This window comes from Jaculus jaculus, chromosome 9, assembly GCF_020740685.1.
Source record: "Jaculus jaculus isolate mJacJac1 chromosome 9, mJacJac1.mat.Y.cur, whole genome shotgun sequence".
In the NCBI taxonomy this organism is placed as follows: Eukaryota; Metazoa; Chordata; class Mammalia; order Rodentia; family Dipodidae; genus Jaculus; species Jaculus jaculus.
In genome coordinates this window covers 95,306,923-95,320,761 of record NC_059110.1, presented here as the reverse complement: position 1 = coordinate 95,320,761, position 13,839 = coordinate 95,306,923, and the positions used below count along the sequence as shown (strand labels likewise).

Here is a 13,839-nt window from a genome sequence, read left to right as displayed (position 1 = left end):
GTCAGCCTGGGCTAGAACGAGACCCTATCTTGAAAAACAAAAGCCAAATAATAATAAGATAAGGTATATGGGCATCCTCCTTGCCCGAGCCTGCCTGCTTTTCTCACTTTTTCTTTCTTTTCCCTTCTCTTCTTTGTATTTCAGCGGGAATCCTAACCATGCTTGCTCTGACACTCTGGGGCTTTTATTCCTGTAGCTCCTAATCCAGCAACTTCCTCTCTTGGTCTTAGGGGAAATACTCCCACTCTTGGGAGTCTTTCTCTTTACTTTTACCCTCAAATGAATGAATAAATAAGGCTGGAGAAATGGCTCAATGGTTAAAGGCACTTGCCTAGAGAGCTTGATGACCTTAGGTTCAGTTCCCTAGGACCCACATAAAGCCAAATGCACACAGGGGCTCAGCATCTAGAGAAGCCCTGGTGCACCCATGTATTCTCTCTGTCTCTCTCACTAATAAAGGAAAAGGGGGGTGAAGGAAGGAAGGAAGAGAAGGAGAGAGAAAGAGTGGGAATATGGCTCAGCAGTTAAGAGCACTTTCCATTGCAGGCATTAAAGCCTGAGCAATCTGAGTTCCACACCCTGGTGCCCATATAAAAAGCTGTGCATAAAGATGCACAAAGTGGCACATTTGTCTGTTGTTTGTTTGCAGTGGCAGGAGCTTCTGGTGTGCTCATTTGCATTCATATGCTCTCTATCTCTCATAAGTAAACAAAGCTGGGCATGGCCATGCACATTAGTCACCCCAGTCCTGTAGGAAGGGGACCAGAGAATTACTAATGCTCACAAAAGTTGCTTCTCTGGGTTCAGAGTCTCAAGAAAACACATGAATAAGCAATAGAGGAAGAGATCTGACCTTCTGCTATGGCCTCTATACACATGCATGAGTGCATCTGCACACAGCATACATGCACCACATACATACTTCACATACACATGTAAATATTAAGTAATTAGCTGGGCGTGGTGGCGTACACCTTTAATCCCAGCACTTGGGAGGCAGAGGTAGGAGGATCGCCATGAGTTCAAGGCCACCCTGAGACTACAGAGTTAATTCCAGGTCAGCGTGGACCAGAGTGAGACCCTACCTCAACCCCCCCCCCCAAAAATTAAGTAATTAAAAGTAGAGTAAATGAGCAAGCATACATAAATACTATGTTATTTTTTCAAATTTACTTATTTATTGAGAGAGAGAGAGACTCCAGAGAGAATGGACATGCCAGGGGCTCCAGCCTCTGCAAACAAACTCCAGATACATGTGCCACCATATGCATTTGGCTTACATGGGTTCTAGAGAGTTGAACCTGGGTCCTTAGTCTTTACAGGCAGACATCTTAACCACTAAAACATCTCACCAGCCCCATAGATTATATATGAATACTGTGCTATTCTGTATACAAGATGAGGATCCATGGATTTGGTGTTCTGAAGATGAGAGTCCTCAAACCAGTTCATTGGAGTCTGAGGGAAAACTGTATGGCCAATTTTTTTGTTTTCACTTTGAACCCTTCAGCAATTCAAGATCATGTCTGCTGTCTTCTTACTGGGCAAACAATCTATATGATTTGCACCCTCCTTTTCAACCAGACAGCTATTTAGTCATGGGAAGCCTCTTGGCTTCACTTAAAAATTCTGTTTGGCCATGTATAATCCACCAACTTGACTTTCAGGCAAAATTTTCTTTCTGTCAACTGCTACCAGGTAATTGGGTCCCTTAGTGACTGAAAATGAGGGAGTAATGATTCAGAGTTTATTGTTAGATTAAGTGAATCTGTTAGATAAGTGAATCTATCTGTGGGTGTCAAATTCAGTACTGTTTCATCACTGTCACGTTTTGTTTGTTTAAGGTAGGGTCTTACTCTAGCCTAGGCTGACCTGGAATTCACTCTGTAGTCTCAAGGTAGCCTCGAACTCAAGGTGATTCTCCTACCTCTGCCGCCCAAGTGCTGGGATTAAAGGCATGTGCCACCACACCTGGCTTTTTTTTTGTTATTTTTGTTTTTGTTTTTTCAAGGTAGGGTCTCACTATAGCCCAAGATGACCTATAACTTACTATGAAGTTCCAAATTGACCTCAAACTCATGGCAATCCTCCTACCTCTGTCTCCTTAATGGTGGAATTAAAGGTGTGTGCCACCACACCTGACTTCACTTTTTTAAAAATACTTTTAAAATTTTTATTTATTTATTTGAGAGAGAGATAGAGAATGGGCACTCCAGGGCCTCCCGCCCCTGCAAACAAACTCCAGATGCATGTGCTACCAGTATTGTGCATCTGGCTTACTTGGGTCCTGGGGAATCGAACCTGGGTCCTTTGGTTTTGCAGGCAAGCACCTTAACTGCTAACCAATCTCTTCAGCCTCCACCTTTTTTGTTTGGTTCTTTTTTTTTTTTTTTTTTTTTTTTTTGAGGTAGGGTCTTGCTCTAGCCCAGGCTGACCTGGAATTCACAATGTAGTTGCAGGATGGCCTCAAACTCTTGGTGATCCTCCTACCTCTGCCTCCCAAGTGCTGGAATTAAAGGAGCGTGTCACCACACCTGGCTCCCACTTTTTAAAATGTGCATGTGTACACACATGTCCATGAGCATGCGTGTGGAGGCTAGAGGACAACCTAGTGTCATTTTTCAGGAATACTGTTCCCTCCCCACTTTTTTTTGTTGAGACAAGGTCTTTTCTTGGCCTGGAGTTCACCAGTTAGAATAGACTGGCTGGCCTTCAAGCCCCCGGGGATCCTCTCCTTTCTGCCTCTCCCGTGCAGGGCTTAAAAGTGTGAACTGCGAAATCTAGCACTGTTACATTGGTTCTGGGGATTGAACTCAGATCCTCATGCTTGTGAGGCAAGCTCGACTGCCTGAGCTATCTCCCCACCTCCCACATTCCTTATTTTGTTGGTTTTTGTTTTGTTTCTCCAAGATCTGGGCATTAAACTCAGGGGCTCCTATAGGATGGGGAAGCACTTTGCTACTGTGTTACCTCCCAGCACATTTTATTTCATCTTGCTACTGAGTCTTACCAAACTGAGGATAATTGTATATTAATGTCAGTTTTTAGCCAGCATGTTAAAATACTTAGGACCCAAAATATGCCAGTTATCTAGAATTATATGCTTTTATTTTTGTTGTTTCCAAGATTGAGGCTTTGAGACATGTGGGTTTTCTCTTTATTCTCAACCTTCCCTCCCACCTTGGCTTTTTGAGATGGTCCATTGTAGCCCATCAAACCTTAAATTATTTTTTAAAATATTTTATTTATTTATTTTATTTGAGAGAAATAGGTGGGTGGGGGATGAGAGAAGGAGAGAATGGGTGTGCCAGGGCCTCCAGCCACTGCAAACGAATTCCAGATACTTGCGCCCTCTTGTGCATCTGGCTTATGTGGGTCCTGGAGAATCGAACCTGGGTCCTTTGGCTTTGTAGGCAAGTGCCTTAACCACTAAGCCATCTTCCCAGCCCCTCACACCTTAAATTCTTGATCCTGCTGCCTCCACTTGCTAAGTGTTGGGATTACAAGCATGTGTCACTATACCTGGCCATTTTCAAGCTTCAATAGTGCTGTTCATTTATAAAATTATTAAACCTGTAATTAATTCTTATTTATCATCATTATTTCCTAAATTAATAAGTAACCATTATTGAGACAAGTGTTTTTATATCTTCCTTTTCCTTATCATGTTTACTGTAACTGTAGGAAATGTACCTTCTCCGAATGCACCTCTAAAGCGGGTGTTAGCCTATACAGGCTGTTTTAGTAGAATGCAGACTATCAAGGAAATTCACGAATACTTGTCTCAAAGGCTTCGCATCAAAGAGGAAGATATGCGCCTATGGCTATATAATAGTGAGGTAAGAGGCATCTTCAGAGTCAAGAAAACTCTGACTAAATGTTAAATTATGCTGGCGATATGGTTCAGTGGTAGAATACTTACCTAATATATGTAAGACTCTGGGTTTAATCCCCAGCACCACAAACTCACTCACAAACATCGTATTTCATGAGGATAAGAGCTTGGACTATAGCAATCATGTTGATGGTCATCACAATTGATTGTCATGGACAGTTCTGTCTTGTAAAACTTACTGTTACATTGTAAAATAATATAAAATATCTTTTTTGGGGGGAGGGAACTTTCGAGGTAGGTCTCACTCTAGCTCAGGCTGACCTGGAATTCACTATGGAGTCTCAGGGTGGCCTTGAACTCACAGCGATCCTTCTACCTCTGCCTCCCAAGTGCTGGGATTAAAGGTGTATGCCACCACACCAGGCTTAAATATCTTCTTTTATAACTGTATAGATTTTGTTGGGTTTATTTTAAAGTAACATTAAAATTCAAACCATGCACATAGTGGAAGTCCTTCCTTCCTGACCAGCTCTTAACTTCCACTCTCCTCAGAGCTTGCAGTGCTTTTATTAAATGTCTACATGTTCTTCCTGTGATAGTCAGTATTAAATTTACTCTGAAATTAGATCATAAGTGCAATTTTAACTAGTTTTTTGTTTCCTAGTGCTTTCTTATAGCCTCCTTTGGTTACCATTGAAAGGCAGAATCACATTGTCATTAAGAAAATAGCTAGTGCAGCCACATTGCGGGATTAGATACCGATTCTGCTACTTTTTAGTCATGAATCTAAGGCAAGTCACTTAACTGTGTCTCAGTTTTTACAGCAGTGAAAATGGGAAAGAAAATTTCTTTTCTGCACACTCTATAGAACACATTTAATCCCAGCACTCAGGAGGCAGAGGTAGGAGGATCACCATGGGTTTGAGACCACCCCAAGACTACATAGTGAATTCCAGATCAGCATGGGCTAGAGTGAAGCCCTACCTCAAAATAAAAATAAAAAGTAACTCCTTGCAAAGGGGAAAATAGGGGGAAAGTGAGGAAATTACCATGGCTTATTGTCTATAATTATGGAAGTGTTCAAAAAAATAAATTTTTTAAAAAAGAAAATGTAACTCTTGTCTAGGCATGGTGATACACACCAGGCCTGGGCTAGACTGAGACCCTACCTCAAAAAACTTAAAAAAAAAAAAAAAGAGAGAGAGAGAGAAAGAAAAGAAAATGTAATTCTTGGTAAACTTTGGTTTGATCTGTGAAGAATCTTCTAGTCTATACACAAATTATATTCAACTTTGCTTTAGGAACATAGAGAATATTTGTAAAATTATAGAGAATCACATTTCTTTCCTTCATTTGTCACCTAAATTATAAATATGCATGAACAACTAAATATGATATAAGTTATAGAAATGCAATAATAATTTAATTGGCATTCATGTTTCTCTGTTTCAAATTGACTAGCCAAATTAACAAAAGCATTCCATCCTCATTATGTAGAATTATCTTACTCTTCTGGATGATGAGGATCATAGGCTGGAATATTTGAAGATTCAGGATGAACAGCACCTGGTAATTGAAGGTACAGAATAGATGTGTGCATATATACTGGGATTTTGTGGAGGAATGTTGGCTTGGGCTTTTTGTTGGTTTGGTTGACTTTGCTTGGTATTTTTTAAAATATTTTTAATTATTTGAAAGAGAGACAGAGGCAGGCAGAAAGAGTGAGTATAAGCACACCAGGGTCTCCTGCCACTGCAATTGAATCCCAGATGTATGTGTCACTTTATGCATCTGGCTGTATGTGGTTACTAGAGAACTGAACCTTGGCCATCAGACTGCAAACATAGAGAGCCTTCTGTCTAGCCCTTGCTTGTTTTTTGTTTGTTTGTTTGTTTGTTTGTTTGTTTGTTTAAGAGAGAGAGAGAGCAAGAACACTGCAGTCAAACTCCAGACACTTGCACCACCTAGTGCATATGTGCAACCTTGCGCTTATATCACCTTTGTGCATCTGGCTTATGTGGGATCTGAAGAGAGATCAAACATGGGTCCTTAGGCTTCGCAGGCAAGTGCCTTAACCACTAAGCTGTTTCTCCAGCCCTTGCCCAGTATTTTTGAGATAGGGTCTCAGTGTAGCCTAGGCTGACCTTGAATTTGTTATGTAGATGGGAATATTCTTTAACTCTTGATCTTTTTGCCTCCCAATTGCTGGACTACATCATGCTTTTAGGGAAAGATTTTAAAGAATTACTGCTCATCTTATTTTATAATTTTTCCCCAGAGCTATTATTTTTTGGGTTCTATAAATAAGGAAAATCCATTAAACTCTATGTATTTTTTGAATATTTTATTTATTTATTTGCTTGTTTATTTATTTGAGAGAGAAAAGCAGGCAGATAAGAGAATGAACGTGCCAGGGTCTCCAGCCACTGCAAGTGAACTCCAGATACACATGCTACCTTGTGCATCTGGCTTGTGCCGGGGAATCTCTCTCTAGTCCAACTCTTACGCACTTTTACTTTGCTATCTAAATTGCTTTAAAAGAAAAATAGAGCTGGGGCTGGAGAGATGACATAGTAATTAAGGTGCTCACCTGCAAAACCCAGATTTGACTCCCCTTCTCTCCCTCTCTGCCTTTTTTGCTCTTAAATAAATAAATCAAATTTTTTTAAAAGAAAAAGAAAGAGCAAGACCCTACTTCAAAAGAACAACAACAACAAAAAAAAAAAGGTCAGAGAAGATCCTAAGAAAAAAATAAATAAATAAATAAATAAATAAAGAAAGAAAGAAAGAAAGAAAGAAAGAAAGAAAGAAAGAAAGAAAGAAAAAGAAAAACGGGCTGGAGAGATGTGTTAGCAGTTAAGGCACTTGTCTGTGAAGCCTAAGAACCCATATTCAACTTTTCAAACCCATATAAGCCAGATACGTAAGGTGGTGCAAGCTTCTCGAGCTTGATTGCAGTGGCTGGAGGCCCTGGTATGCCAATCCTCTCTCTCTCTCATTTAAAAAAATGCGTATAATAAATAAATAAAAATCTAGTCCGTTGGGCTTGCCTCAAAAAAGAAAAGAAAAATAGGGGTGGAGAGATGACTCAGCAGTTAAGTACTTGCCAGCAAAGCCTGAAGACCAGGTTCAATTCACCAGTACCCAAAGTGGTGCATGTATCTGGAATTTGTTTGTAGCAGCTAAAAGAATAATTTCAGAGCTAGTTACTAAACTGTGTGTGTGTGTGTGTGTGTGTGTGTGTGTGTGTGTGTGTGTGTGTGTGTGTTTTTGAGACAGGATCTCTTTATAGCCCAGGTTGGCCTTGAAATCACAGCAGTCCTCCTACCTCAGCCTCCCAAGTACCAGGAATTAAGACATAAGCCACCATGTCTGGCTCTAGAATTATTTTTTTTAAGTTCCTGGTTTAGGAATAACTTAAAAAAACATAGCAATTGATTGAAGATGAGTAGTATGGATAAGAAATTAACACATTTCTACCTATCTTTCTAGTTCGCAACAAAGATATGAGCTGGCCTGAGGAAATGTCCTTTATAGCAAACAGTAGTAAAATAGATAGACACAAAGGTAAGTCCGAATGTTATTTTTAGAGGCTTTTGCTGCTGTTGCTTTTTGAGGTGGTCTCACTATGTCTTCTGGGCCGTCCTTGAACACTTGAGCCTTCTGATTGTGTCTGGGGTATGCAGGGATTACAGGTATGTTGTTCTTATTAGGAAAGCCCAACATTAAGTTGCTTTCTCTGTAGCCCAGGGTGGATTTGAACTCAGGCAATCCTCCTAACTCAGTCTCCCAAATAATGAGCTTAAAGGCATGAACCACCATACCTCCCTCAAAATTGGTTTCTGAAGCTCTTTCTAACCTTGTAGTTAAATAATTTATATACTGGACACGGTGGTAACACTTCAGTAATCCTAGAATTTGGGATGTAGAGACAGGAAGATAGCCAGTTCCAGGCCTACTTGGTCTCATATTTAGATTGTGCCTCTAAAAGCAATCATTTTAGCTGGGCATAGTGGCACACGCCTTTAATCCCAGCACTCAGAGGCAGAGGGCTGCATTGGTGGGAGAATCTATGAATTCGAGGCCACCCTGAGGCTATGTGGTGAATTCCAGGTCAGTCTGAGGTACAGTGAGACCCGACCTTGAAAAACAAAAAACAAGCAAACAAACAAAAGAACCCATGTGGAAAGTAGGGTTAGCAGTTCTCCCCTCGATTTGGCCCAGACTGTCTGAGACTAGGGGCATCTCACCAGAAGCTGGACGTACAAGAGTGGTTAGGCAGCCAAGAGCTTTTTTTTTTTTCTAATTTTTTTTTTAATTTTTATTTATTTATTTATTTGAGAGCGACAGACACAGAGAGAAAGACTGATAGAGGGAGAGAGAGAATGGGCGTGCCAGGGCTTCCAGCCTCTGCAAACGAACTCCAGACGCATGTGCCCCCTTGTGCATCTGGCTAACATGGGACCTGGGGAACAGAGCCTCGAACCGGGGTCCTTAGGCTTCACAGGCAGGCGCTTAACCGCTAAGCCATCTCTCCAGCCCAGCCAAGAGCTTTTTAAAAAATATACATATATATATTTGAGACAGAGAAAGAGGCAGAGAGAGAGAATGGGCGCACCAGAGCCTTCAGCCACTGTAAATGAACTCCAGATGCATTTGTGCATCTGGCTAATGTGGTACTGGAGAATCGAATCTGGGTCCTTTGGCGTTGCAGGCAAATGCCTGAACCGCTAAGCCATCTCTGCAGCCCAAGAGCTTGCTTTTTGAGGTAGGGTCTCACTCTAGCTCAGGCTGACCTGGAATTTACTATGTGGTCTCATGCTGGCCTCGAGCTCACATCAATCCTCCTACCTCTGCCTCCCAAGTGCTGGGACTAAAGGCATGGATGCCCAGCTGTGGTATTTTTTTTAAGACCTACTTGGAGCACTGAATTATGTTTTGTTGTTTGTTTGTTTGAGACAAGGTCCTCCTTCCCCCACTTCCCAAGTGCTGGGATTAGAGGCATGTGCCACCACTGCCAGTATGAGAGATACCAACAAGCATAACATTTAAAAACAGTACCTTCCACTTCATGGTGCTGGGAAGAAGTAACAGAGCACTGCAACATCTCTATCATACCTTCTAAGGCTCAGGGTCCATTGCAGAAGAGGTGGCAGAAAGAATGTGCTCCTCCAGACACAAAATGGCCTGGATATCCATGACCTCACAGTGCCTGACACTACCTACACAAAATCATCATCATAGGAGGAAAAGATCATGACATCAAAATAAAAGAGACTTATTGAGAGGGGGAAGGGATATGATGGAGAATGGAGTTTCAAAAGGGAAAGTGGGGGAGGGAGGGCATTATCATGGGATATTGTTTATAATCATGGAAGTTGTTAATAAAAAAATAATTTAAAAAATTTGAGAAAAAAAGGGATAGAAAGAAGCAGATAGAGAGAGAGAGAGAATGGGCATGCCAGGGCCTCCTGCCACTGCAAATGAACTCCAGATGCATGTACCACTTTGTGCATCTGGAGAATTGAACCTGGGTCCTTAAGCTTCTCAGGCAAGTGCCTTAACTGCTAAGCCATCTCTCCAGCCCTTGGACTGCTTCTTAATCCTTCTGTGACCACTTTACCCACCCCTTAAAATGCAGATCATACTACCTGCTTTGGCAACCCCCTCAGAGCCTTTAAACATGAAGCAATGATTAAAAGCATTTGGCAAATGAAAAAAAAAAAGTACATTCCACTTCTAGATTACAGGTGAATAAAGATCATCATGCTTGCTGGGAATGGTGACTCACACCTTTAATCCTAGCACTTGGGAGGCAGAGGTAGAAGGATTGCCATGAATTCAAGGCCACCCTGAGACTACATAGTGAATTCCAGGTCAGCCTGAGCTAGAATGAGACTCTACCTCAAAAAAAAAAAAAAAAAAAAAAAAAATCATGCTGCCAAATACACTCCATGAAAAGCTTACAAAGTCATTGTGTTGAGAAGCCAGTGTATGGTGATACATGCCTATAGTGCCTGCACACTGAAGACTGAGGCATCTAGGTTCCTATTTTGAGACCACTCTGGGCTATCTGATAAGGCACTGCCACAAAGAAAAGGAAAAGAATCACTGTATTGAATACAGGTTCTATAGCATATTACCATAGTAGTTCATGTCTCATGTTGTTTATTCTAGTTCCCACCGAAAAAGGAGCCACAGGTCTGAGTAACCTGGGAAACACATGCTTCATGAATTCAAGCATCCAATGTGTTAGTAACACACAGCCACTGACACAGTATTTCATCTCAGGGAGGCATCTTTATGAGCTCAACAGGTAATCTTTTTGAGCCACTAGTAACTTAACCTTCTATGGCTTTGATCTGAATCCAGTGTCACTTCAATCTTTTTCCTTGACAAAGGGGAGAAAAATCTTACCTTATTGCTTTATTTAGTACGAAATAAGAGCCAAGGGATCCTTCCTTCTCTCCTTCTCTTTCTTTCCTTCCCTTCCTTCCCTTCCCTTCCTCCTTCTCTCTCTCTCACTCCCTCTTTCCCTTTCTCCCTCACTCCCTCCTTCCCTTCTTCCCTCCTACCTTCCCCCCTCCCTCTCTTCCTTCCTTTTTTTCTCCTTCCTCCCTTCCTCCCTCCTTCCTTTCCTTTCTCTATTTATTTGTTTACTTGCAAGCAGAGAGAGAATGAGAAAGAGGAGGAATGGGTGCTCCAGGGCCCCCTGCCACTGCAAACAAACTTCCAATGCATGGTGCCACTTTGTGTGTCTGGCTTTACATGGGTACTAGGGAATCCTTCCTGAGCCATCAGGCTTTGCAAACAAGTGTCCTAACTACTGAGCTATCTCTCCAGCCTAGGATACTATTTTGATTTGTTGCTGCTGCTACTTCTCCTAGTAGTGCTAGTAGTACTACTACTGGTAACAATAACTGATAGGTTTACTACACTGTGATAGGCATTTCTATGTCTACCTGATTATAAATTAGACTCTTTGCCAACAGATTTTTCTCTCAAACTTCTAGGACAAATCCCATTGGTATGAAAGGGCATATGGCTAAATGTTATGGTGATTTAGTACAGGAACTTTGGAGTGGAACTCAGAAGAATGTTGCCCCATTAAAGCTTCGGGTAAGCAGGCTAAGAATATATGAAAAATCTTTAGTTTTCATTTTACTGTATGTTTTCTATATTCAGATCATCAGTGTTTTTGAATCCTTCACTAGTTGTAAACTTGAGAGCTGGTATTTTTATTTGTTCAAGTCAGTGTAAAAGACTACTTACTAATATGTCATGAACAGGAAGAACAAAAGACATAGTCCCTATTTGGAATGTTGTTATTTTATGAATTTGTCAGATATCCTACTGACATGAAGAATAAACCTTTCTGGTACTCTTTTACTGCTAGCAGTATTCTAACTGCAAGGTAGTTGTATCTCTTAATATATTTTCATCATTACCAAGATAATTTGTTCTATCTGTACAATAAAACAGTAGCTAGATAAAAGAATGTAATTGAAGCCGGGCGTGGTGGCACATGCTTTTAATACCAGCACTGGGAAGGCAGAAGTAGGAGGATCGCCGTGTGTTCGAGGCCACCCTGAGACTACATAGTGAATTCCAGGTCAGCCTGAGCTAGAGTGAGACCCTACCTTGGAAAACCAAAAAAAATAAAATAAAATAAAGAATGTAATGGACTTATATAAGTCTTAGATTTATATCATGTAGTGAATGTAAGTAGTATTAGAATTATTATCCTTAAAGATAAGATAGGTTTTTAAATTAAAAATAATAAATAACAATAGGTTAAAATTTGATTGCTTAATACTTGCAAGGAACTGTTCTTTTTATTGTATCACTCATTTAATTCTGTAAATAAATTTTGTTGTTATTTTATGGCAAGGTTTTACTCTAGCCCAGGCTTGTCTCAAACTCATAGCAATCCTCCTACTTTAGCCTCCTGAGTACTGGGATTAAAAGTGTGAGCCACCACGTCCAGCATAAACAATTCTATAATAAGATACAATGTTTTAAATCCCATTTTATGGTTTAGAGTGGTTAATTTGCCCAAATTTACAAGTTTGTAAGTCTTATAGTTAAATACTATGCTATTTTGCCTCTAATAATACATTATAATACAGCAAGACAGAACAGGTAACTGGAAGAAAATACTTATCTAGACTAGAAAGTCTTTGAGTTAAAGCAAATGCCATGTTACCATTTCTATCTGAAATATCTATGTAGCTAAAGAACTGTTTGATTATATGATAGTAATCTAAATTTTTACCATTTGAGATTAAGATTAGGAAAATTAAATGGGTATCCAAAATACACTTGCTGAAATAGAGGCAGGCTGAATATTGTGCTGTTGGTTTTCTTACGGTGTCTCTGATTGGCTCGGGGAGCATAGCCATTCCAAATTTATGAAGTAGGAAATAACAGCTTTTATTCCTATTTGTAGTGGACCATAGCAAAATATGCTCCCAGGTTTAATGGTTTCCAGCAGCAAGACTCACAAGAACTTCTGGCTTTTCTCCTGGATGGTCTTCACGAAGATCTCAACCGGGTCCACGAGAAGCCGTATGTGGAGCTGAAGGACAGTGACGGCCGGCCCGACCGGGAAGTAGCTGCGGAGGTGCGTCACCTGTGCGTTTCCTGCGCGGCCTGGGCGCCGCAGTGCCCCTAAACGCAAGCCACTTTCCGCGGCTAGATGCTGCTGCACAAACAAAAGCACTTCGGTAGAAATAACTATTGCTTTTTCACACTACAAGCTTTATTGGACAAGATGTAGGAATAATTACCCAACAGAATTAAAGTCCTTAGCTGGGTGTAGTGGCACATGCCTTTAATCCCATCACTCAGGAGGCAGAGGTAGGAGGATCACCATGAGTTTGAGGCTACCCTGAGAATACAGAGTGAATTCCAGGGCAGCCTGGGCTAGAGTGAGACCCTACCTCAAACAACTAAAAAAAAAAAAAAAAAAAAGTCCTTTATAGTGGCCAGTATGAGTGCTTTATCTGCTTTTTAGTGAACAACGCATGCTTACTACTCACAACTGTTAGCACAGCAAAACCAGATGAAAACTAGGAAATTTCATCTGAATTTCTTTATTAATTTTTCAGGGGTGGTATGGAGAGAACCCAGGGCATTTTGTATGCTAAGCAAGCACTCTACCTCTCAGCTATACATCTAGACCCTAAACTTAGTATTTTGTAAAATACTCCAAAAAGGTACATTCTATTCAGTAATTGGTTACATGTGGTATTAACATTTTTTTAAACTTTTTGTTGTTTATTTATTTATTTGAGAGTAACAGGCAGAGAAAGAGAGAATGGGCGCACCAGGGCCTCCAGCCACTGCAAACGAACTCCAGATGCATTCACCCCCTTGTCCATCTGGCTAACATGGGTCCTGGGGGAACCAAGCCTCAAACTGAAGGTCCTTAGGCTTCACAGGCAAGCATTTAACCAACCACTAAGCCATCTCTCCAGTCCTACATTTTAAAATTATTATATTTATTGAGGGAAGTATAGAGACAGGGAAAGGTACCCATGTGGCTCCCACATGGAGGGCCTGGGAAGAGAGGAACATGGAAAGAAAAGAGAAAAGAAAGCTCAAGGAGCTCCTGCCATGTGGGGAGCTGCAAGGGATACAGAACTCATGCGGAGAGTAAGGGCTAGGGGTCCTTCTGGCTGGGGCTTGGCCTGGGCCTGGGCCTGGGCCTGGGCTAAGCCAGTCCAAGCCCAGCCAAGGGAGAAACTCATCCATAGCTGGAAGTTCCCAAATAGTCAGAAAACCTGCCCTTCCCTTGCAAAGGTATTTTATAACTTTATAGAGGTGGTCTGTCTTCTGGCTCAGGTGAGCCAGAGGGACAGCTGGTTGGTTAGGGCTAGGGCCTGCCTCAGGAATAGGCTAGCCCTCATACCAAATTCCAGGGGCTGAACTTGATCAACCATAATGTTTACATCTGATGAAAGACCTCTCTCCCAGGAGGGTTCTAGGTTGTTTGTGGGAAA

General features: G+C 41.2%; 1 protein-coding gene across 2 annotated transcripts in view; it reads left to right on the top strand.

Annotated features, from left to right (window-relative positions):
* The window catches only part of Usp32 (ubiquitin specific peptidase 32), a 203,785-nt gene that overhangs the window by 132,455 nt on the left and 57,491 nt on the right, over positions 1–13,839 (top strand). For both annotated transcript variants that reach the window (XM_045158505.1, XM_045158504.1), the window contains exons 17-22: positions 3,685–3,839; positions 5,333–5,414; positions 7,328–7,402; positions 10,013–10,151; positions 10,849–10,954; positions 12,285–12,458. In XM_045158505.1, coding sequence (XP_045014440.1) covers positions 3,685–3,839; positions 5,333–5,414; positions 7,328–7,402; positions 10,013–10,151; positions 10,849–10,954; positions 12,285–12,458 — 731 coding nt within the window. The remainder of the gene's footprint in view (positions 1–3,684; positions 3,840–5,332; positions 5,415–7,327; positions 7,403–10,012; positions 10,152–10,848; positions 10,955–12,284; positions 12,459–13,839) is intronic.